Source organism: Myotis brandtii, unplaced genomic scaffold, assembly GCF_000412655.1.
Source record: "Myotis brandtii unplaced genomic scaffold, ASM41265v1 scaffold48, whole genome shotgun sequence".
In the NCBI taxonomy this organism is placed as follows: Eukaryota; Metazoa; Chordata; class Mammalia; order Chiroptera; family Vespertilionidae; genus Myotis; species Myotis brandtii.
Window position 1 is genome coordinate 4,765,530 of NW_005368341.1, and position 25,908 is coordinate 4,791,437.

Sequence of the window (25,908 nt, forward strand, 5' to 3'; positions counted from 1 at the left end):
AACTCCCTCTATCCACCCACCAGTGGGTGTGTTCTTGGCAAAGCTGCCAAGAGAAGGAACACCAGACTTTTACCTGCGGCTCCGGGATCCCTCTCTGTACTTTGAGCCTTGAAGAAAAAGAGAAAAGAATCCCTGTACTTTGCGCCCTGAAGAAAAAAAAAAGAAGAAGAATCCCGCTAGTCAAGGTTTCTCCTTGAACTTCACGCATAAAGATGACCTTGAATCTCCTGCGTAAAGGCAGCCTTGGGTTCCCGCACCCCCACAGAGAGATAGCCTTACCTGGGGCAGTGGGACGGGGAGTGGCCGAGACACCCACCGCAGCCGGGCGTCCCGGCAGCGCACCTGCCAGGTGGTGCGGACGGGCGGGGCGGGCGGCGATCACGGGGCGGGTCTGGGAGCCTGTCCGCCCCGCCTCCCGGAGGACCCTGCTCCGGCAATCGGCACTGGGTACCCGGGACTATGGGGAAGCTGGTGGTGCTGACCCTGCTGGGGGTCGGCCTGGCCCTGGTCGGGGAGAGGTTTGTGGCGTTCAGGTGAGTTGAGTCCCCAGGTGAAGTAGGTCAGGGCTGCCCGGTGCCGGCTTCCTAGCAGGTAGGAATAGAAATGGACCGTTTTGGGGACTTAACTCCTCAATGCCACCCAGCAAACTGATGTGGAAAGTGAGCTAAGTACTTGCTTTTCCTAAGATATCCGGTCAGGAATGCCCCCATTTATTTTCTGAAAGTCACCCTCCCAAGCCCTCCTTCCAAGTCGCTCTCAGCATTGGGGTAGTGAAGACCTAGGGGGTGGGTAGGGGCTGAGGGGAGGGGTGAAGGGGGGGGGAGAAGGGAGGATAATGGGAGATATCTCAATGGGAGGTATCTGTAATACTATCAAGAATAAAAATACATTAAGAAAAAATAAAAATACATAAAAACTCCGCGGGAAGCACTGGATTTGAGAGAAGCGACTACCGGATGGATGTTTGAGGCAGACTCTGACATGGCCCAGGGCCTGTTTCACGTTGAGGAGGGCTGGGTTGCTGAACTCATCCCAGATTAAGAGCTATTCAGACAGGAGGGGAAGGAGCTGAAATTTGCATATGTTAACTGGCATTTTGTAGGTATCTGACCTTTTGAAGTGGAAGATCTAGTGGTGATAGAAATATCTCAGGAAGAGTCAGTACTGGGCTCAGAAGAAGAAATGTTAGGTGCTGCTACACACTTCTGAGCAGATCTAAAAGCTCCGTTTGTCTTCAGTTGTCTTAGGGGAGCTTTTATTTATTTCTCTAAGTAGAAGCTGGAATCTCTTGAGGAGGCTGATGCCGTTTGGTAATACTTTCTAGTTCAGCTTGAGTATGTTCATTGTAACATTGCTCCCAGTGCACCTGAGTGAGAGACTCATAAAAACAATTATTATTATAAAGAATATCTAAGGTATATTTTTAAAAAGTAACAGTAAGATAAGTCTGTGTGTAGAGTCTTCCTGAATACTGTTTAATACAAATTTAAACTTATCCCTGGTATTTAAAAGAAAGTTTCACTGGGGAAACAAGAAAACTGTATTGAAAAATAATATGGCCAGTTGTTTAGATTTTGGTCAGTTGGATAAGTTGCAAAGTAAGTCAGCATAAAAATTTTAAAATAATAAAGTTAAAGCAAAGGCTACAAGATTTAGTTATTAGGGGGGGTTAAATGTGGGGAAATCAGTTTGAGAGGGGGAGGTGGGTTAAAAGGCAAAGACATAGTGGATTAAGGGGAGTCAAAGTGCAGATTTATAGTGGACAATGCTTTATCAAATTAAATAATACAACTTGTACATTTAAATTAATAATACTTTGCAGTTACCCATACTATTAAATATTATCATTTATTTGGGCAGCAAAGTGTTGTCCCTGTATAATTGCATTTTAATCTTTCAACAATAATTGGGTGAGGTTAACTGACATAGGCATATTACCCACATAATGTCCATGTTATGTAAATAAATTTAAATAAAAGGACTTGCCTACTTACTTGTTATATTACCCATAAATGATGAAAGAGAGTTCATGAATATAAAGGTAATTAAAAACCATGTTTAGACATCAATTTTGGAAGTGGCACATTGACCTCCAATGTTTTTAACTTCCACAGAGAGAGGATTAATGCATTTCGAGACTTGGAGCCAGTAGAACCTCCTAACTGCCACCTCATTGAGGGAATTGGTATGTATGTGACAGTACCAAGAGGGCAGCACAGTTTCTTGGTCACCTTCCACTTGAATGAGGCTGCCAACTGATTTAACCTCCTGCTACTCCTTAGACCAGTGATGGCGAACCTGATTCTACTTCACACTTCTGGCATTTTCTCCCTTGAACCCCCACCCACAACCAGCCCCTTCTAGATAACACTTCCACCCTTAGTCCTGCCTGCATGACACCCCCATTCTCAAAGAGACTCATTTCACAATCCAGGAAGCATTGCTTTCCTTTGTGCCTCATTGTTCACCTGACACAGGCTTGCAGCAGTGTCCTCCCACACAGGGCTCATCTCACCTGCTAGTGACTGCTGAGACTGCTTATTTGGGCTCCGAGCCTCCAATTTCCCAACACTTCTACTCGAAAAAATAGTTCAGTTAGATTCTGTTCACTGTTCTGGGAATGAGTGTTTTTCACTCTCTCACCTTTGCTCATGCAATTCCCTTCCCTGATTTCTTCATCTCTGCTTGCTGAAGTCAGCCGCAAATTTCCCTCCTACCTCTAAGTTCTCACAGCACTCTGAAAGTCTGGGTCACTTATGACACCTATCACATGCTTTGTTTTATAACTAGCAGTGTTTTCTCTTTCTCTCAATATCAGATTGCAAACTCCCTAGGGTCAAGGACTTTGCCTTATTTATCAATATGTGACAGGATGACAGCATAGTTTATTGTGATAGGAGTTTGTAACATAGATATACAAAATCAGAAAGAATACTGATTTTTAATTGGGTTTTCTTTCTCCACCCCCCCTCGCCCCCTCCCCCTCAATTTCTACAAAAACTTGCCTGGCCCTTGTGTTCCCTGGTCTTAAAGGAGGTTTGTGCTGCTGGCTAGAAAGCAGAAAGAGCTGGAGACCAACTCCTTCCTGATTTTCATTTTCAAACTCTGAGCTCCTGGAAGGGATTCTGATAGAGAAGGAATGAGAATATGTGGGGTTTTTAAATAACAGGGACCCTTGCCCCCCTGCCTGGCAGTATCCTGGGGAAGAAGCAAGACCTGGGAAGGAATGGCAACAAGGCATCTTTAAGAGGCTGGATTATTTTTACTGTGTCTCCCAGCCTCAGCCAAAGTCAGGTGCCCATGTAAGTCATGGAAGTGGCAGAATTGTCTAAATCAGCGATTTTTAACCAGTGTGCCACAAGAATTTTTAAAACATACAATACTTGACTATTTAGTCAGGGTCACTGACCTCTTTTCCCTTAGATTGTCAAATGAAAAAATGACAAGAGTCAACACAACAATAGCTGTCCAGTATGAATTAATCAAAATGATACCTACTTTTGTTGTTAGAATGATAAAAATTTAATATATGTTTGGGTGTGCCACAGAATTTTAGTAATTAGTTTATATGTGCCAGGAGATGAAAATGGTTGAAAATCACTTGATTAGCCCTAGCTGGATTGGCTCAGTGGGTAGAGTGTTGGAACTGCAGACTGAGGGGTCCATGGGTTTGATTCCAGTCAAGGGCACATGCCGGGTTGTGGGCTCGATCCCCAGTAGGGGGCATGCAGGAGGCATCCAATCAATGATTCTCTCTCATCATTGATATTTCTATTCCTCGTTCCCTCTCTTTTCCTCTCTGAAATCAATAAAACTATATTTAAAAAAAGAAAAGTAAATCGCTCGATTCAATGATATCTAAGTCTACACTCAGATTATGTAATTCAAACAGATTTGACAAGTTGAAACTACAGCTAATGTTGTAAGACATAAATCAACATACTGATTATCCAAATATTTTGAAGAGAATGATTTAAAGGAAGTTGGCTGAGATAGAAGGGAAAAAATGCCTTATTACTCCATAGCAGGTTCCACTTGTTTTTTTAGCTGACTGTCAGAACCGTTGTTCCAAAAATGTGACACGATTATAGGATTAATTGGTAGTCATGCTTTGGCATAACCCTTTCTAAGGGTGCCTTAGGGTATCCTCTTTCTATTTTGTGTGACCTCTCTGTAGTTTCTCCTCAGTAGCTTGAAAGTAGCCAGACTTCTTACATTTAGGTTCAGGGCTCCCAAGATTGATGGAGGGAGGGAGGAAGGGGGGGGGGAGAGAGAGAGAGAGAGAGAGAGAGAGAGAGAGAGAGAGAGAGAGAACACTAGCAAAAGCTATGGCTGTGACTTTAAACTTGTATGTCAGTTCTGTAGCATCACTTCCACTTCATTCTATTTGTCAAAGCAGTTACAAAGGTCTACCCAGGGTCAAGGGAACAGAATATAGACTTTACCTCTTGATGGGAGAGTATGAACATCACATTTTTAAAAAGAGCATGTGGACTTGATACATATTGATTCTACCATATTTGTAACATACATTTCGCCACACTAGATTACCAATGCCTTCACTCTCAGTCCTGCCTGCTTGGACCATATCACCTGTGGTTCTATCTCTCTACTAGGAGACATGCAAGCCCCTTTTTCATCCTGGTCTCAGTCATAAGTTACTGATTATATGCTTTTTCCCAAAGAAAAACACTCAGGACCAGCTCTCAATGGAAAGAGATCTGACCAAACTCTTTACATTCATTTACATTTAATAGTCCATCTTAAGACATATTGCCTTTGTAAAAGAGAGAAATTACTCAAAAATTTCCCATATGATTAGATAATAGTAGAATTTTTAAGCCTCAACAAGTTGGAAGAAGAGAAATGCTTGGGAGAGAGGCCTTTAAGAGACCTTCAAAATGATGACTTTCCAAATGTTATCACTTGGTCTGTAGATCAATTTTTCTATGGGGAGTAAAACTGAATCTCCCAGCTAGATGTCATTATTTAAAGAGTAAATCTAGGATATCAATTTATTTTTATAGTTATTTGTTTTTTCTACTGAGATGGAATTCTAAGAAAAAAATTGGAGTCTGACTCCGGTTTCATTGTAGAGTAGCCTGCCTGTGGGATTCTTAAAAGTTAATATAGTTTCCCAAGTAAATAGTTGCAAAAAGTCAATGGAGTTTCCAAAAGAAATTTAAAGTTTTGACTGTGAGATTTATCTTTTAAGCTTTCAAACATGCATCTTTCTGATCCTCTACTTCTTTTGCAGAAAATGGCTCTGAAGATATTGATATACTTCCCAGTGGGCTGGCTTTTATCTCCAGTGTGAGTATCTTCCATACCCCTCGGATATAACTGTATAGACAGCACATTAATGTTGCTGACTAAAGCTGACAGATGGACCCCTACACACTCATCCCACCTGCGGGTAAACCAGTCAACTAAAAAAGCCAAAACAGGATTCTGGAGAGCTAATCAGGACACCACAGGAATGCTCAGGCCTGCTCCCTGTGGGCAGTTTCATACTCAATGGGGACTCAATAAATGTGTAATGATTTTCATTCAATTCCTAAACTAATCTCCAGATATGTCCCTCAGCTTCTAGTAGTCACCTTCTCAGTAACTACTATTCCTCTCACCATGCTTGCCTGTGTTTGGAGCTCAGTAAATGTTTGTAGAGTGAATGTTGACCATGTTACTCGATTCAAAACCTTAAACACTTTCTGTCGTAGGTTCCTTATCATTCTTTCCAGCACTTTATAGAGAAGTAGAGAAAAGCCTGCATTTTATTCCCATTACCTTTCACAGTTTGGGATGATCAGGAAACTGTAAGGAACTGAAGATATTGAAAATTGTCATAAATTTGTTAAATCAGTTGCAATTTGAAATGAGATGGAATATGTTGAAAGGGATTTACTGACTACACTTTTAATGTAAATTCTGATTTCTGGAATTGCAAGTCCTAATGTTCCATTTTAGCCAAGAAAATACTACCAAATAAAATGAAGTTTTAGATCTATATCATTTTGGCCAAAAAAGGTGGGCACATATAATAATCATTCCTGGTCTGAATTTCTAAATTCTTAAATATGCGCCGTATCATTAAGGTCTCATTTTTATTTTAAACTACTTCTGGTGGTGGTATGTATGGGGGTGGGCAAGTGGGAGGGATTTTATTTCTTTAGGTTTCTTTCAAAGCCAAAGATAAAACAAAGCTATCTAGAAAATCTTTTTCTTTGTTGACTTAAATTTTCTATTGCCAATTTAGATTTTCAATGTTATGCCAAATAGATCTTTTGAAATGATGATTGTATAGCTAGGAGATTTCTTTGAGTTAGGAAATAATATTTGTAGTTCTTACAGTATACGGTATATTTGTAGTTCTATTTTCATTGGAACTGAGTGTACTGAATTGCTGCTCTATAGAAAATAGAGATTTTCATCACAAATAATGCCATGAGAAATATTAACCTGAAAGTTTTAAATAATGGAGGTCTTTTTGTAAACGAACAAACAACTCATCCTTATAGGTTAAGGATGATGTTTGTTGCTTATTTTTAATCTTTTTGACTGTAATAAAGATTATTCAACTCCTTGTTCTTATTTTTTCCTGTCACCCTTCCTTGCCATCTTAGAACATGTTTGGAAGCTGCTGATTTCAAGGGTAATTCTGTGCAGTAGATGTTTTTAGTCTACCTGCTTTCTTACCTTGGTCCTTGGCATGCTTCTCTTTGCCCGCAAGGTTACTCTACCTCTTTACACATGTCACTAACTTTTAGTTCTTTGTGAGGTTTCACAGTAGTGGCACCTCAGTTCCTGAGGAAACTCTTTCCTAACACTCTCTTGCTGAGTGAGATCCTCTTCTCTGGTGCTTTGGATTCCCTGTGCTTAGACCCTTACATTCAGTACCACATCTGATGGGCTTGCTTGGTGCTGTCTCCCTAGATCTCAAGTTCCTCCAGGCCAGGACTTTGGAGTGTTCATGACCATGCTCAGCACCTAACACACTATCTGGCGTACACAGGTGCTTGACTATTTACTGAATGCATGTGCTCATAAATGAGGCCAGTGGAGGATTTCAATGACTGTCCACACATACCTGTAGTATGTTGGGAAAATAAGATGCCTGCATCTCCAGGTGATTTTCACCATTTTCAGTGGTGAATGATATAAAAACAATTGCTTGTAGTCAATTGCCACAAATTCTTACCCAATTGCCTTAAACAGAAAACCGAGTGAATGAGAAGGCATTTTATCAGAGGTGTTTCATTCACCATGACACTTAATCTAGGCCAGGTTGTTTGCAATGCTTCACCCTTCATCTCTAGAACAGCAAGTCTTTGTACTAGTTGGCAATGCCCTCACATTCCCCAAGCTACCATGGTACTTGCCTGTGATGTTCTGCCCTGACCCGCCTTCCTGGGCAATAGTCTCTACTGCCAAACCTTTCTTTATGGTGTGGTAATGAGGCTGTATAATTAATGATCTGAGTAATCTAGGAAAATTGGCTTCCCTGGGCTTAACTTTCCCTAGGTAAAAAGGGGAGGATTTTATGTTTCTGACATTTTTCCCCTCAATGGTGCCATTATCTAAGCTACTGGACTTGGTGACCAATTGGCTATTTGGGAAAGAGTAGATTTAAAGACTGGATTTTATGGCCTAATATTGGAAAGAATAGTGATGCTTTCAAAGGAGAATAATAGATATGAATGAGAGGCAGGATTTGAGGAGAGAATGTTGATATTGGTTTTGACAATTTGATTATGGGCTGCCCTTAGGAAGAAGTCGGGAATGCAAGCTAGAACTTAAGAGAGAGATTCTTGTTGAATGTGTAGATTTGAAAATCATTGGTATAGAAGAAATATCTGAAATCTTATGACTAAGATCTGCAAGGAAGGAGTATAGAGCAAGAAGGAAAGAGGGATGGATGAGGACAGAAGGAGGAAGAGGCAAGAAGAGAAGCAGGACTTATATCAGCAAATTCTTCTCCTCCTCTGCCTCCTCCTCTTTTCCTCCTCCTCCTCCTCTTTTCCTCCTCCTCCTCCCTTCTTCTTCTTCTTCTTCTTCTTCTTCTTCTTCTTCTTCTCCTCCTTCTTCTTCTTCTTCTTCTTCTTCTTCTTCTTCTTCTTCTTCTTCTTCTTCTTCTTCTTCTTCTCCCTCTTCTTCGACAAGAAACAAAGGGATATACAATAGTGTCAAATGCCACAGAGATATAAGCAAGAGAAAGTAGAGGGGTTTTCACATGGGATATTTTGGAGGCCATTCATATGACCTTTATAGAGGCATTTCTATAAACTACAGAATACTGATTTCTGAAAGTTTGAACAAATCAAATCTGGTAACAAGATCAAGTGATGTTTTCAAGAAATTTGACAGTGACGAGAAAACAAAATAAATGCATGTTTGAAGAAGTAGTAAAATTAGGAGTCCATTGGTTTCAAGGAATGAGAAACGAGCAATTTTTCAAGCAAAAGAAGGGGACATTGGTAAAAAAAAAAAGTGCTAAAGCAAGAGAGAGAGGATGTACTTTCTGAAGACAGGGCCTAGAGAACAAGAAATCAAATAAACAGGTGGTGGAGTTAACATAAGAAGGCAGACTGGTGCAGCCACTATGGAAAACAGTATGGACAGTTCTCAAAAATAAAAAATGGAACTGCCATTTGGTCCAGCGATCCCACTTCTGGGAATATATCCTAAGAATCCAGAAATACCAATCAGAAAGAATATATGCACCCCCATGTTCATAGCAGCGTTATTTACAGTAGGTAAGACTTGAAAACAGCCTAAGTGCCCATCAGTAGATGAATAGATAAAAAAGGTGTGGTACATTTACACAATGGAAGACACTCTTCTGTAAAAGAGAATGATCTCTTACCCTTTGTGACAACATGGATGGACCTGGAGAGTATCATGCTAAGTGAAATAAGCCAGTCAGAGAAAGACAAATATCATGTGATCTCACTTATATGTGGAATCTAATGAACAAAATAAACTGATGACCAAAATAGATCCATAGGCATGGAACAGAATAACAGATCTCAGAGGGAAGGGAGGTGGAGAGGAGGGGAAGCAATTAATGATTGCTTAACCCATGGACACAAATAATTGTGCAGGAAAGGTCTGGGGTGGGGCAGGGGTTGGATGGAGGGGGGCAAAAAGGGGGAAAATGGGGACTTCTATAATACTGTCAACAACAAAAATAAATAAGTAAATACATACATACATAAATATGAAATGGAAGGCTGATCAAAACTGAGGTACAGAGGATTCATTAACTGAGCAAAGAGACATGCTTGAGGATGAGCTTTCGGTCGGTCCTCTGCGTTCCAGTCTGGGTCTGTTCCCAGGAAGATGGATAGGAGAATCAAGAAATTCCACCTTACTTCACTCTTTAATATCTTCCTTTCTTCTCCCCTGAAGTAGTTCCTTGCTTACATTCTATAGTTGCAGAAAGAAGAAAGGAGGACATCTTCAGACATTGGGTTAGTGCTCTCCTTTTAGAAGGAAAGTGGACATCACAGCACAGAATTGGTACATACGCATGTCTAAGAGCCCTCTCTCCCAGGTGCCAGGTCCTGGTGACAGTTTCTGACATGCTGATAAAGAGTGTGCTATTGGCCCCCATACAGGTGTCTTGAATATCAAAGTTTTAATGTCAGCAGTGAACATTTAAAACGAATGTGGCATGTTGCTGAAAAATTACCACGTAAGCAAACGGATGGCTTTTTATTTAGCTCCTGAAAATACCATACATAGAAAGACATTCTTAACCATCTGGAAATTATTTTGAGGAAATTAAAGTTCAACTCTGTCAAAAAGGAAGAAAAGAAGAGAATTGATAAAATTGAAGAATTATTGAGTCGGAAAGCAGGGAGTCAGAGGAAATTGATGATGGATGGCATATTTGTTTGTGATTTTCCCACCAGAGATATAGGAGGTAAAATTACTCATTGAGAATAAAGAGGAAGATAAAGAAATAAATTTAGGATAAACATTTGGAGAAATGCAATAGATAGCCTATTAGAATGAACAAAAAGGCTGATAAACATCATTGGATGTCTGATTAAAGTTGGGATGATAATTTTGTATCTAAGTTTTTTCTCCTGATTTAGACTAGCCCTGTAAGAGGTGGACCAGGGCAAAAGGAGTTGGTAGGGGATTTGATAAGTAGGCAGCAAGCAAAGGGTGTGGCTTCCTTAGGAACAAGTTGTTGATTGATGATAACAGATATGAGGTCTTGAAGATTGTAGCTCGGGCATGCTGCTCTCTCCTCCAGGTGTGGTGACTTAAGGAGAATGTAAGAGGGCAGAGCACCTTCTCTGATGTGCTTCAGTGTTGCCTGCAGGTGAGTCAGCTTCCCAGTAAGATTTAGGCATAGAAGGATTATTCTAAGAAAAGCTTGAAGATTAGATTCACTCCCCCAGGGGTGAGGGCCAAGAATAGTGTTATTGTAAGTATGTGAGTGTGTGTGTGTGTGTGTGTGTGTGTGTGTGTGTGTGTTTATAAGAAAAGGAGGGGAGGAGAGAGAGAGAGAGAGAGAGAGAGAGAGAGAGAGGAGTAGGAAAGAAAGAATTTAAATTGAGTATAAATGGAAAATGAGGATACAAGAAAAGATACAGGGTTGTTAATATTAAGGTTGATATTATCAGAGTGATGGGGGAGGAATGTGGGGAGGAAGTTGCAACTTGTGTAGAATAAGTCAACCCCAAGTTTTGATACAATGACCAGGGATGCAGCAAAGGCCCCAATACATTCAAGATGCCTATGATTGGTTTATAAATACCTAGTCCTCCAATAAACAGGGCCACTCTCCAAGAACTTTTTGCATTATTTAGAGAAAAAGATTCACATTCGAATTTTCAGACATATCTATAAGAACAAAATAGGTCAGAAATAGTCAATTCTTTGAGACTAGTTCCCCAAAGTTAACTCTTGGCTAATTCTACTATGAAATGTAATGGATGTCAGGATGGAAGCAATACAATGACACTACACACCCCATCTCTCCACTTTGAGGAAGGTTAGTTATAGAATATCAGGACTGGATAGAGTCATAGATATCACACATTTTAACGTCCTCATTTTCTAAAAGAGGAACCTTAGGCACAGACAGGCAAGGGACCCACACAAAGTAACACAGCCTCTCATCTCTTACACGGTACTTTTTGTCTAAACGCTTTCTTTCTATATCAAAAACTGACTTTGGATTCTTCCCATTCCCAATGGTTTAGATGACATTGCTAATCCCTCAGATTAGATACTGGCAACAGCTGACAGATAAAAATGTCCCAGAAATCTAAAAGAAGTTTAGAGTTTTTAACATCTTTGCTAGACTTTGAGCTTCTAATTTCCTTATGAAAACATTTTTTTGATATGTATATATGTACATACTTATTCTCTGTTTTTTAAAGGGATTAAAATATCCTGGCATGCCAAGCTTTGCACCAGATGAGCCAGGACAAATCTTCATGATGGATCTGAATGAGCAGAACCCAAGAGCCCAGGCACTGACAATCAGTGATGGTTTTGACAAAACATCATTCAATCCACATGGGATCAGTACTTTCATTGACAAAGGTAAAGCTTGAATGCTTAAGAATAAGGGGGAGAATGAGGGAAATGGCAAGGGAATTATATCTCAAAAAAGCTGTTATAAGAACAAAACATACGTATTAATACATTGTTTATGCTTTAAAACAATTTCAAATATTATTTTTTAGTTGTTGATGGTTCCTAATTCCAAATTAATTTAGTTTTTAAGTGCCTGTGGGCCCATAGAACACATAGAAAATAAGAACAGTGAAACTTAATAGTAACTACGTAAAGAGAAGACCAAATGGAAGTGTTGCAATTCAGAATGTTTGAAGAAATGGTGCTTTAATTCTTCCAAATACCTAATGGAATTACAATGTATTGTTAAGTATAAATTTGCTGGACTGATTTAATGATTCATAATTATTTCCATCCACTTATCCAATAAGTTTGGTCTGCACCAACAGACTTGTTCAAGTTTACATAAATGGGTATCTTTAAAAAATGCTTGAATACCATTTTATGAAGTAGGTTAAATATTCCCCTGAAATCTTATGTAGGGGTGGGGAAAAGTAGGTTTACTGTGCCACTGTGACATTCTTTTGAGTTAATAAAGCTATTGAAATAATCATAACCTGCATGTCTTTTTCCATGCAAACAACTGTAAACCTTCTAAGATTTTCCGCCTGATTTAGACTAGCCCTGTAAGAGGTGGACCAGGGCAAAAGGAGTTGGTAGGGGATTTGATAAGTAGGCAGCAAGCAAAGGGTGTGGCTTCCTTAGGAACAAGTTGTTGATTGATGATAACAGATATGAGGTCTTGAAGATTGTAGCTCGGGCATGCTGCTCTCTCCTCCAGGTGTGGTGACTTAAGGAGAATGTAAGAGGGCAGAGCACCTTCTCTGATGTGCTTCAGTGTTGCCTGCAGGTGAGTCAGCTTCCCAGTAAGATTTAGGCATAGAAGGATTATTCTAAGAAAAGCTTGAAGATTAGATTCACTCCCCCAGGGGTGAAGGGCCAAGAATAGTGTTATTGTAAGTGCGTGAGTGCATAGGTGCATGCGTGCATGTATGTGTGTGTGTGTGTGTGTGTGTGTGTGTGTTTGCCCACCCCTGTATATCTGTTTATTTGCTTAGCAAGTCCTTCTTTAAAAGGTAATTATACCTAACCAGTCACATAACAATTTTGTATTGCTTTATAGTTTATAAAGCATTTTCATGTATATGTGATTTATTTAGTCCTCAAAATAAAACCCTGTCCCAACCTGACACTTCTCCTCTCCCTGCACCATTCAGTGAACTAGTTACAATGCTCTAATTTCCCTTTTATCCATCTCTCCAAGCTGTCCAGCTCTTCCCATCCTCACTGCCACCATCTCAGTCCAAGTGCCAAACATCTTTCCCATGACTGCACCTTCCCTCTAATGCTACCTCAATCCATTTCCATAATCAAGAGTTATTTTTATGTGAATCTAATCATGTCACTCTCTTCTTAAAATGCTCCATGTTGTTCCCATTACTCTGAAGATCAATCCCAAATCTTCAAAATAACCTGGGTTCCTAGGGGCTACTCCTACACATTCCGGCATCTGGGTGCTCCCTCCAGCCTCACCAGACACCACCCTCCCCCTGACTCTCCGGATCAGTCACATTGGATTTCTTTTAGTCCTATAAAATGCTACCTGCCTCAGGGCCTTTGCATCTGCAGTTCCCCCGTGCCTGGAATATCTTTCCACTACTTCTGGATTACTCATCCTCATCAGTCAGGCCTCAGCTTAAGTGTCACCTTCTTAGGGAAGCCTTCCCCAACCTGTTTCAGGGCATGAACTTTATTATATTTCTTCTCGATGTACTTCTTTTAGCACTCATCAGAATAGCAACTAATGTTTTCTTATTAATGTTAAAAGGTACCAACCTTCTACCCCTCTCCCACTATTGCTCTATAGCAGCGGTTCTCAACCTGTGGGTCGCGACCCCTTTGGGGGTTGAACGACCCTTTCACAGGGGTCGCCTAAGACCATCAGAAAACACATATTGAATATATAATTACATATTGTTTTTGTGATTAATCACTATGCTTTAATTATGTTCAATTTGTAACAATGAAAATACATCCTGCATATCAGATATTTACATTACAATTCATAACAGTAGCAAAATTACAGTTATGAAGTAGCAACGAAAATAATTTTATGGTTGGGGGTCACCACAACATGAGGAACTGTATTAAAGGGTCGCAGCATTAGGAAGGTTGAGAACCACTGCTCTATAGTGAGCTCCTTCTAATCTTTGGAGCCAAGCTTACCTGTCACTGTTCAAGTGGCTGCACTCTATGAAGAAGGCATCTCCTACTTACGTTTCTTTTATTTACTATTCATTTCCTCCCTGTTTTCCTATCTAGAATATAATCACCACAAAAGCATGTGTGACTTGTTCATTGCTGGATTCCCAGAGTCTAGAACCATATCTGCTGCTCTAGAACATGTGTTAAATGAATAAATGAATGAACCCTATGGCACAGGCAGTTCAGGTATTAATGCTCAATTTTATAGATGGAGAAATGAAGGTTAGAGAAATGCAGTGAAGTGTGGCTTCACTTTTGTCAGGAGTAAATGGCAGTTCCAGAACTGGAACCCCCAGGGGTCTTACTTCTAATCCTATGTTATTTATTTGGGTAAAATTAGGGCTTCAGGCTCTACTTGAATAATACAAAGTCACCGCTTTTCTTGCCTGACACAAAACTAAACATATTGCTTCACTGGAGAAGTTGTAATGAGTAATCAGATTAACCTGGAGCTATATTATTTCATGGGATAGTGTTGGAGGAGGAGATATTTTTTGGGGGGCGGGGGGGCGGTGGAGTGAGCCTTGATTTGAGGTGTTTGTTTTTGTTTTTTTTTTCCCTCAAATGGGACCAGTTTAAAGTTTACAGATTAACCCTTAGGCATTTAATCAGGATTTCAGAAGCTTAGTATATTATGATTGGCATCTTATTTTATTAGTCACCTCCCTTAATTATGCATTTAATTCATAAGGCCAAAACATTACATATAGATTGGAATGGAATGAGAAGACAAAGAACATTATTCTCACCAAGCATTGCTTTATGGAAGGAGCGGCCCAGTGGAGGCCTAAAGAAGGATAGGCCCAGGGCAGCACACATATTGTTCATGCTGTGTTTGGCAGGAGTGTCTGGCTGAAGAGCCACGTGAGGACTAAAATACAACTCAGTTCTGCTTGCCAAGCCCCTGGCCCTGGACCAGAGCTGGGTCAGACCAAATGAAAGACTCATCTGTGAGGGAGCCCCTTTTCTTAATTTGGGTCAAGGTATCAGTGTGTTTCAGGGGCCATCTCAGGGCCCGGGTTTGCTCCATTATAGGCTTGGGAACCCCATTAAGGGAGGGAATAGAGGAGAGTCCAGTAGGAGGATGGGGGCAGGCCTTTTAAAAATCCAGAGCTCATCTGACCTGGAGCTCCTGGGAAGTCAGGAAACAGTACTTTGAGAAGTCGGATTACTACCCTCAGTCCTGTTCACAGCCGTTCACAGTCCAATATGAAAGCAGATAGTTGAACATTCTTGAGGCAATACCCACAACTGTCTACTCTGTTTCCTCTTGCATTCATATTTACATTCCATATCCACTAGGCTCACTAAATATTGTTATTGCAACCTCAGGTGGTTGACTTGCATCAGAAGTTCATTCTCTAGCTGGGAAGTATTGCTAGTTTAAGATATTCACACAGCCCTGGCATTTTTGGAATGTGTGTTGCAATGTAAGAAATATTCACCGATGCCGAAACCGGTTTGGCTCAGTGGATAGAGCGTCGGCCTGCGGACTGAAGGGTCCCAGGTTCGATTCCGGTCAAGGGCATGTACCTGGGTTGCGGGCACATCCCCAGTAGGAGGCGTGCAGGAGGCAGCTGATCGATGTTTCTCTCTCATCGATGTTTCTAACTCTCTATCTCTCTCCCTTCCTCTCTGTAAAAAATCAATAAAATATATTAAAAAAAAAAAAAAGAAATATTCACCGAAAAGAATTCTCATCAAGGCTTTGTTTGCTTGCATCCACTTCTCCTATTGAAGAGCCATCTGAGGAAACCATATCCATGTCCACGCACCACTGTAGTTCTGTGCCTTCCTGTTAGAAAGGGGAATGCAGGTGAGGATGAAGAGACTACGTGGAAACATCAGGGTTTGCCTCTGCCATTTGGTGATGGTAAAATTGCAGACAAATCATTCCCTTCCTGAGTCTCAATTTCTTCAATAAAATAGTGATACTGGCACTTGTCTGACTTGCCTATCAAGTGGACTGTGGGAATCCAATGCAAGATGTCTGAGAAAAACTCTTGGATGTGACCAAGTAGCACACCAAGTCTAATAAAAGTTGCAATAGAAGTAAACTTATGAGAAATTATGCCTTTTCCCACTTAGACCATACTGTGTACCTTTATGTTGTGAATCATCCCCACATGAAGTCTACTGTGGAGATATTTAAATTTGAGAAACAACAACGTTCTCTGGTTCACCTGAAAACTATAGAACACGAACTTCTCCAAAGGTATGGATTTAAAGCATTTTGCACTTCTATTTATTTTTGCACCTCTGCTGTGTGCTTTGTTTTCTTGGGTTCAGTGGGCTTCCTCAAGCTATTGTTCTGTAGCATTGTTTTCTGAAGCTTTCTAAAGGTTCCCATGGTGACACTGCCCAGCATCTCACCAGAAATTGCTGTATTAGTATTGAATATCTTTATATTTCCCAACTTCTTGAAAGCATTTTAATCCTATGAAAGTGCTCAATTAGATTCCCAGCTCTAATTCCACAACAATGCAATACTAACTATGGGGCTCTCTTTAAACACCTACACCCATTTCTAGTTATCCTGGTAGGCTGTGTCTGAGAGCCGTACCCACTAGGTGTTACAACCAACCTCAAGATGGGCTATTTCTTTGTTCAATGAGAGCTTTAAAGTGGAATTTGAAAAAAAAGCCAGTGGGCACATATAAAAATCACATTTATCAAGCTTTGATGATGTGCCAGGCGTTGTACAAAAATACTTAATTTAATTCTCACAACAGCCTTCAGTAACAGGCATGAGTAAGCTGACACTTAGTGTTTTAGATTAAAAAATTGCTCATGTTACATAATTTGTAAGTGGCAGAACCAGAGTGTAAACCTAGATCTGTCTGAATTCAAAGCTGTGCTCTCAATGACAATGCTAAACATCTTTCTTATTGTGTTGCAAAACAATAGTACGTTTTTTAGTGGATAGGTTGCCTATTTCAAGGCTGTAACAAACAATGAAAAATTTGTCTTATAAAATGGACTCAACACTGAAACAGTAGAGATTAATCTTTTCATGAGACAGAAGAATGGGAAAATAAATGGAAGTTCACCTTCTTGTCTTTGTTCTCTTTCTCAACATCATGTATGGACTTCTCCCATAGAATCTGGGAGCAATAAAAGCAGAGGGCAAAAAAAGTAAGATTAGTTGAAGTTACTGAACTCCTTTCTCTTTTTTAAAAAAATATGTTTTTATTGATTTCAGAGAGGAAGGGAGAGAGAATCATTGACTGACTGCCTCCTGCACACCCCACACTGGGGATCAAGCCCACAACCCGGGCATGTGCCCTGACCAGGAATTGAACTATGACTTCCTGGTTCATAGGTCAATGCTCAACCACTGAGCCATGGCAGCCGGGCTGAACTCCTCTCTTAATAAATTGTGCTGGGTTCTGAGGCACAGTGGGGACCAGGACTGCCGTGGAGTGACTGGAAACTGGACAAATCACTTAACCCGTGCTTCAATTTCCTGAGCAAAATGGTGGTTCTCTTATTGGTCTAACTCACCACACTGATGATTGTGAGGCTTAGATGCAATAACATATGACGTCACAGGAAGAGTTCCTCAGAAATCACAGCCTGAGGGAAAACTCCATACATGACGAATTGATTAAGGAGTACAATACCAGGATGCAGAAGTGAGAGAACAGATTGAGGCAGGGAAGAGGGAGTAATATGGGTTGAATTGTATTCCCTCAAAAAGACATGTTGCAATGTTAACCCCAATATTTCAGAACATGACCTGATTTGGAAATAGGATCATTGGTAGATGTTATTAGTTAATGCCCTCCATATTGGTGGGCCCTTGATCTAATATAACTGGTGTCCTTATAAGAAAACAGGCAGACACACAGGGAGAATGCTAGGTAAAGATGGAGTGTGAGATTGAAGTGATGGATCTATAAGCCAAGGATCGCCTGGGGCTACTAGAAGCCAAAAGAGACAAGGAAGGATTCTACCACAGAAACTTCAGGGGGAGCACGGCCCTGTCAACACCTTGATTTCAGACTTCTAGCCTCCAGAACTGCAAGACAATACATTTCTGTTGTTTTATGCCACCTCGTTTGTGGCACTTTGTTACGGCAGCATTTCTAGAAACTCATATGGGAGACAGTCTATAGCAAATACATTATCCTTCTCCCTTTCTTACCTGTCTAAGGTTAAGAAAGGGAGAAGAGCTTATCTACTAGCCTTATCTCCCATTAGTCAAAGGTTTACCTCAAGGGCTATTCACTTGGTACCTGCACAAGTCACATCTGGTGATATCTTGTGTTTTGTTGTCAACACAGAAGCCTGAAAGTGGGCGCAAGAGAGCCACACAGGCATGAGGTAAAGTACCATAAAGCCGTACTGTGGAAAGTCTGCCAGATCCCTTGAAGAGCTGGTTGAAGGAGTGCCAACTGGAACAGGGCAAGTGAGGCTCTAAGGAGCATCTAAAGAGAACCTTAAGAAGTGTCCTGATACCCACATTGACCAAGCATTTTAAGGGGTAGAACAACGTGCTATTCTTGAGAGAATTCAATTTAACCTATGGGGTCAGGCAATACCTTTTAGAGGAAGGAATGCTTATGCTGAGACCTGAAAGATGACCTTGGAAAAGACATTATACATCAAAACCTAAAAATATTTTCCTGATTCATCCAGTTTTCTTTTCCAGTTTAATTTTAAAAGATTTAACCTTTTTTTTTTTTTACATTTTCAAGTCACTGTCTTCTTTTTCACTTTCCAAAATGAAAATGACTTATTTTTTTATCTTGTAAGAGTAAGACTTACTTCATTTAAAAAAAAATGAAATGGTATTAAAGAACATAACTGGAAGGAATAGCACTACAATTTCACCTACTCAAAGAAAATATAAAGGTCAGGATGAATTGGGTTATGCTAAAATAGCAGAAAAGAAAACCCTAACTTCTCCACAAAGTTTTCTTTTCTCACTCATGCTATGCCTCTAATGCAGGTGATATGGGGACTCAGTTTTATATTATCCTCATGTAGGACCTTTGAAGAACCACACTATGCATCATCAAGAAAGTTGCTGGTTACTATATAAGAGTGGGGGAGAAGCATGGTGGGTCATGAGCCAGCTCTTAAAGTCTTCCAACTGAAAGCCACACACAATCACTTCATTTCATTGGCCAAAGCTAGTCGCATGTCCATGCCTAACTTCAAGGACATTGGAGAAACCTAATTGCAGAAAGAGAAGAACCAGCACTATTGGCCAACTGCACTATGACCGCCACAGATAGCTATTATAAACATTTACAAGTCCAAAGATTTGGAGTTTGAAGCTTATTTGTATATTTATTGGGTTTTACTGACTTCTGCAAAAGAGAGGAATGAGAATAACAAATGGCTAAAAAAGAAATCAGGGCAATAAAAAATCATTTACTTTCTGTGGATTTTTAAAATTCATACTAGTTCATGTATACTTTTTCAAGTTGATCAACATATTGGTCTTTGTAGAGACTTGGTGATTTTGACAACAATCACTATTTTAAAACTAACTCACTCTCTCTCTCTCTCTCTCTCTCTCTCTCTCTCTCTCACTCTCCACTTTAGTGTGAATGACATCGTGGCTCTCGGACCAGAACAGTTCTATGCCACCAGAGACCACTATTTTACCAGCCACTTCTTGTCACTATTAGAGATGTTCATAGATCTTCAGTGGACTTATGTTCTTTTCTATAGTCCAAGGGAGGTCAAAGTGGTGGCCGGAGGATTTAGTTCTGCCAATGGGATCACAGTCTCACCAGACAAAAAGTAAGTAAGCTCATTTATAATTTTTCTACCCTTTGACCTTGACATATTAGTGGACTCCTTTCCTTAGGAGGTAGGTTACTTCCTACCTTAAATAGTCAAATATGAGTGGAGGGATCAGGTATGGTCAGGCTTTATACTAAATGTGTGGTCTTAAGCAAACCAATTTGCATTCCTGCACTTTAGACTCCATCCCGCAATGAAATGAGGCATTTGGATTCAAAGTCCTTGTCCCAATTTTCTTATGTGACCCTAGCACACTAACATGGAGAATAAAAGCATGATACCTCTGCCTCTTATGAGGCTGGAAGGCCTTTAACCACTTACACTAAGTTCCGTTACCCTGAAGTTCTTATTGGAGAGGGTGGCCCAACTTAGATTGGACATTAAATTGTATAAGTTTCAGACTTACTGATTCTCTGCAGCAGAATTTCCTATGAAAAAACATTTTTTATGAAGCATGCATTTTTATGGAAAACTCTTAAAGTGTTTTAAAATGGAAGGTGTTTCAAAAAGCAAAGTACTATGAGTATTGATATACTAGTATAAATTTGAGATAATGAATAGAGATGATCCCTGTGGAAAACAGCTCCAAATGTTCTTCCTCCTTTTAATAACGATGGTGATTGAGCTTCATGGTCATCTGATTCTTCTTGCCAAGGACTAGTTTTTGGAAGTATCTTTTTGTCTTATAAGAGAACCACTTACCTCCATTCAATTTAAAGGTCCACTTACCTCCATTCAGTTTAAAGACATTCAATTTAAAGATTCCCAAGTAATGAGATTGAGTCTATATGTCATCTAGAAACACCAATTTCATTGCTTTACAGTCATATCTCATATTCAAAACTTATATAAAGCACTTCAAGAATATTAAAAATACCACTCCATTATCTTTTTTTATTTTTTATTTTTGCTGTGGTTTAAAATGGCAGTGCAGTGGTACTTTGACTATTGTGAATTTTTATACATCTTCTCCACAATAAAATTTAGTGTCATCTCTTAATACTACTTGCTTCAATGTAAATGTGATTTACTTCAAAGGTATATCTATGTAGCTGATGTAACGGCTAAGAACATTCATGTAATGAAAATTCACGATAACTGGGATTTAACTCGACTGAAGGTAAGAGTACCCTGGCTTGCCCACACAACATGGCCTCTTACATTAGCTCCCACGCTTGACCTGGGAATGTGCTCCTTGAATGAAGAAAACAAGAGTAATTAAAAAAAAAAAGATGGTGAGAGTGTGTTCTTGCACCACTAATAACAAAGCCCATTAAAAATACTAATTTTAGCCCTGGATATTGCTGCTCAATAGTTAGAGTGTCAGCCCATGCACTGAACCATTGCAGATTCCATCTAGGTCAAGGACACGTAATTGCATTGCAGGTTTGATCCCCACCCTAGTCAGGGCAAGTGTGAGAGGCAACCAATTGATGTGTCTCTCTCACAGTTTCCATTTCTCTTCCCTCCCTCCCTTCCACTTTCTCTAAAAATAAATAGAAAAAAATATCCTTAGGTGAGGATCAACAACAACAACAAAAAATTAATTTCAGGATCCAGAAGCTGGTGCGAGGGGGGAGGTGTAAGGAAGAAAGTCAAAACAACATCTTCACTATTTCCTCTTTGTTGAAAGGTAATACAGTTGGACACCTTAGTGGATAACTTAACTATCGATCCTGACACAGGAGATATTTTGGCAGGATGCCATCCTAATGCCATGAAGTTGCTGGTCTATAACCCCAAGGATCCTCCAGGGTCAGAAGTAAGTTCCTACATTTCTCTGAGCCCACAGGCAAGGCTGTACGACTATCTGTTGAGGCCACTTGGAAGAATTGACTGGGTCACATGTGATGTTCCAGAACAAATGTACATATGGAAAGAGTAAAGATTTTGTTAGAATGAAGAAATATAGCCCATTAATTTTTTCAGGTTACCAGGTACCAATTTAACATCAGTGCTAGACAATGTGCCTCATCATAGCAAAGGCTATACTTGCCACTGGGAATAATTGGAAAAATTATGAGCTTAATTATTCATGATGACCCAGATTGGTATTCATATTTCCAATCAGGATATAAGCTCAGAACAGGCCCTGAAGTTAGGCAAAGGGAGAGTCATATACGGAACCACCTTCTTTCACACTACCAAACATGAAGTTCAAATGAAAGGGTTTAAATGACTAGTCTCAAAACAAAATTAACTTTGCCACCCAGTTCTAATACTAGTATATAAATGATAGTATTAAAGAATGTCTCATTTTAAAGATGGCATTTGTATTATTTAACATCTCTTCTGAAATAACAGTATTTACCATTGGATTTCCTATGACATTAAATGCAATAGCATAATACATTACGTTTTCTATAGCATTGAGATTAAGAATAAAGTAATCTTGAGTGAATTTAAATATAGATATAAATTCTTGGCAGATATAATCTGAGATATTTTGTCACAAAAATTTATTGAGCAATTATAATATACCAGACTTTGTTTTCATACTTAGGATATACTATTAAACAAAATATACAAAGATCCTTGCTCTTAGGGTGGGGTACAGACAATAAACAGTAAGCATAAGAAATAGTAAGTTATATAGTAATTTTAAGATGGGAAGTTCTATGGGAAAAAGTGTAATAGAGTAAAAAGGACTAAAATTACTGTGAATAGGGGGAAGGGCAAGTCCTATTATTAAATATAAAGATCAGAGTAGGCCTCATTGAGATGATAAGGTTTGAAAGAAGATAAAATATTTGAATCTAGGTTTGGGGAGTTGGGAAATTGAGATTCAAACCCTAGCCTTGAAATTGGCCCAGGGGTAAATTAGAACATACAATTATTTCTGCTTCCAAAATTGCCGTCCTTCAGTGTTTTTTTAAAAAAATAATTGTTTCTCTAATTAATATATTAGCCACAGCTTTTTTAAAAAATAGCAAGAAATGTAAAAAGAAACAAGAGTCCAGCCTGCCCTAGCTGGTTTGCTCAGTGGATAGAGCATCAGCCTGTAGACCAAAGGGTCCCGAGTTCGATTCTGGTCAAGGGCATGTACCTCGGTTGCAGGCTCCTCTCCTGCCCAGGCCCTGATCAGGCGTGTGCAGGAGGCAACCAATTGATGTGTTTCTCTCACATCGATGTTTCTCTCTGTCTTTTCCTTCTCTCTTCCACTCTCTCTAAAATCAGTGGAAAAATATGCTTGTGTGAGGAGTGAAAAAAAAAAAAAAAAAGAAGAGTACAGCCTGAACCTAAAGCCTGAAGGATTGGTACTGTAAATAGCATGCTACCCTTGCTTCAGATATGTGCCCCCAAAAGAGATAATATAACTATTCTACAAAAACCCAACAACATCTGCATTAAAAGAATGAAAATACAATCTATAAGATGATTTGATAATTGTTTAGGATCTTTTTCATGTCTCTATTTCCAAGTTTAATCACTTGTTTATTTTAAAGATTTTTTAATTTTTTTATTGATTTTTGGAGAGAGAGGAAGGGAGAGGGAGAGAGAGAACAACATGCCTCCTGTACTGCATACCCCATATTGGGGATCAAGCCCACAACCCAGGCATGTGCTTGACTGGGAGTCGAACCAGCAACCTTTCAGTGCAATGGACCAAGCCCAACCAACTGAGCCACACCGGCCAGGGTTCATTTGTTTATTTTAGATAAGACTTCTTTCTTCACAGTCACTGACACCCTTTCCTTTTGGTTGAACCTAATATTTTCTACATGAATTCTAAGCTTGAATATTTTCCTGTAAGAAATTTGAGAAGTTATAGGAGTTTCCTTAAGACAAAAAGCCAAAACTCAACTGAACTATTTTAATAAGAGATGTCAATATAGACTCATGACTCATGAACTTCGAATTGGTTTTTTCTTTAATTCCTATCATGTCCTGTTTGAGTGAACGTCACCCAGGCTATTTGGAAACCTGAGCACTTATATACTTACTGATTGGCAACCTAAAGTGTGGTAATTCTGGGTATCAATAACAGTATGAAGTAGTGATGTGTCAGATTGAATTCTTCAAAGTATGCATTCTGTATGCTTCCTAGCCACTTCTCTGATGCGAGGGATTCCAGCTGTGACAACTACCATCCTACTAGTTACCAGGTTGGGTTGGCTTGCTAACTGGATGTCCCTTTTTCATTTCTTCCTGTGTTTCTATTGAGGGATATGGCTAATTGTCAGACTGCACAGATATCATTAGGACATTAATACTTTCACCATCAAAAGAAAAAAACAACAACGAAGATATACAAATTTTAGCTTATTGATTTGTGAGAAATATATAGTCCCGGAGTATTTGGGAAGAAAAACATCACTGGCAGCTGTTTGCTCATATAGTGCACTAACAGTTAATCTCTTCTTGGCAGGTACTTCGCATCCAGGATGTTCTGTCTGAGAAGCCCAGGATAAGCACGGAGTATGCCAACTCGGGCTCTGTGCTTCAGGGCAGCTCTGTGGCTTTTGTGCACAACAGGAGACTTCTCATAGGCACCGTATTTCACAAAGCTCTGTACTGTGAGCTCTAGACTCCAGATGAGCCAAGAGTCTACATGTTTAGTAAAAGTAAAACCCTAATTCTAGGATGAGGGGACTGCAAGTAAATCACAAACACCAACAGAAGTGTGTCTGGCTTTCCTTACAGATAGAATTAAAGAAGCAGAGAGATTCCATAATATTCACCAAGTTGCAAATCAAGATAGTGACAGTCCAACAATGAGCCAAATCTCTCAACTGTTTTGTCCAGTACTCCCAGTATTCTTTCCACCTAGGACTCCTTGGTAGCTGTGTGTCAAAATCACCTCCTACAACAGTCATGTTCTGAGCCTGCTCCAATCTAGCCCAGGAGAAAATCTAATGTTCAAATATTTACAAGTCCCTTTCGCTTTCTCCAATTGCACTAGGCACACACTGCTTATCAAATGCCCAGCCCATGGATAAAAGCAAGAATTAGCATCATGAGACTCTCTCCAAAGACCTCCTCAAACTTGCATTCTTCCCAATACAGACACAGAAAATCAGGTTCTTGAAAATCTGACTGGGGAGGCCTCACTTAGTTGCAAGCAGAGCTGGTTTCTTCCTTTGTACTAGGTCTTTATTTGTAATAGTCTCCCCCTAATCCATGGTCTCACTTTCCATGGTTTCAGTTTCCTGTGGTCAGCTACAATCCAAAAATATTAAAGTAATAATTCCAGAAATAAACAAAAGTTTAAAATTGTGTGCTATTCTGTGATGAAATCTTGAGCCATCCATTCCTGGCCACCCAGAATGTGAATCATCCTTTGTCCAGTGTCTCCATGCTGTATATGCTCCCTGCCCCTTCGTCACTTAGTAAACCTCTGTGTTATCAGATTGACTGTCACGTGGAATCACAGTGCCTGTGTTCAAGTAACCCTTATTTTACCTAACAATGGCCCCAAGGCCATTCACATAAGTTTTATCATAGAACTAGAGGCCCGGTGCACGAAATTTGTGCACGGGGGGAGGGGGGATGCAGTTCCCTCAGCCCAGCCTGCACCCTCTCCAATCCAGGACCCACTGGGCAGGAGACTTGGGGGATCTGATTGCTGAGGGGCCAGTGTGGGCTTTCACAGGAAGGGCCTAGAAAAGTCACAAGGCACTGGGGTTCCTCTTCATGTAGACACTCCAATCTTTATGTGATTATCTTGAGCCTCTTTTCTCACTTGGCTTGGGCAGGACAGGGATTGCCCTCACAATAAATGCTGCATTTTGATGACTTATTGTCTTCCCTTCCCCAATATTTCTGTTTAAATCATCAGAGATGTGGGTGTGAACACTAGGGTAATGATTAGGGGTGGTTGAGCTGAAAGGGGGAGGGAGGTGAAGAATAGAAAAGATAAGAACAAAAATCAATGTGGTAGACGCCACCAAGATGCCCCAAGGATTCTTACTTCCTGGTACTCATTCCCTTCTATATCTCCCTTCCACATCAAGTATGGCTGTCCTGTGTAAATAATAGAATACGGTAGAAACAATGTGTGATGTCTGAAGCTAGGTTACATTTAAAAACTTGCCATTTCTATCTTGCTCACAAAAATTGTGCAACCTGTGATATATGTTTCCTCAATTCTAATCTAACCACCTATTTGATGTTATTTTTAGAATCCCACTTCTAAGTTCAAATCCTATATTTTTAAGGTCACACTAAGCTACTGTAACAAAGTGACCCCAAATAAAGTGGCATAAAGAATATAGAATATTGCTTCCACTGATATTCTATTAATACAAGCATAGTCATATGGCTATACCTAATTAGAAGGGAGGC

The 25,908-nt window shown here is 39.9% G+C and overlaps 1 protein-coding gene across 2 annotated transcripts; it reads left to right on the plus strand.

The window, feature by feature from the left end:
- The first annotated feature begins 191 nt into the window (after window positions 1-191).
- On the plus strand, window positions 192-24,467 carry PON3 (paraoxonase 3). 2 transcript variants are annotated; one of them, XM_014547593.1, is made up of 9 exons: window positions 192-349; window positions 2,115-2,185; window positions 5,258-5,313; window positions 11,400-11,565; window positions 15,952-16,078; window positions 19,420-19,620; window positions 20,662-20,743; window positions 21,257-21,385; window positions 23,993-24,467. In XM_014547593.1, the coding sequence occupies exons 1-9, from the start codon at window positions 213-215 to the stop codon at window positions 24,149-24,151; spliced, it is 1,128 nt and encodes a 375-aa protein (XP_014403079.1). In that variant the 5' UTR covers window positions 192-212; the 3' UTR covers window positions 24,152-24,467. The 2 variants fall into 2 exon arrangements, with proteins under 2 accessions (XP_014403079.1, XP_005876120.1); XM_005876058.2 differs by lacking the exon at window positions 192-349 and adding an exon at window positions 384-533.
- Window positions 24,468-25,908: the final 1,441 nt, after the last annotated feature.

Coding starts and splice junctions, on each gene's coding strand:
- PON3 (XM_014547593.1), top strand. CDS start 213: ATGACCTTGAATCTCCTGCGTAAAGGCAGCCTTGGGTTCCCGCACCCC. Junction 19,621..20,661: donor ACAGTCTCACCAGACAAAAA/GTAAGTAAGCTC, acceptor TTTACTTCAAAG/GTATATCTATGTAGCTGATG. Junction 21,386..23,992: donor AGGATCCTCCAGGGTCAGAA/GTAAGTTCCTAC, acceptor TCTTCTTGGCAG/GTACTTCGCATCCAGGATGT.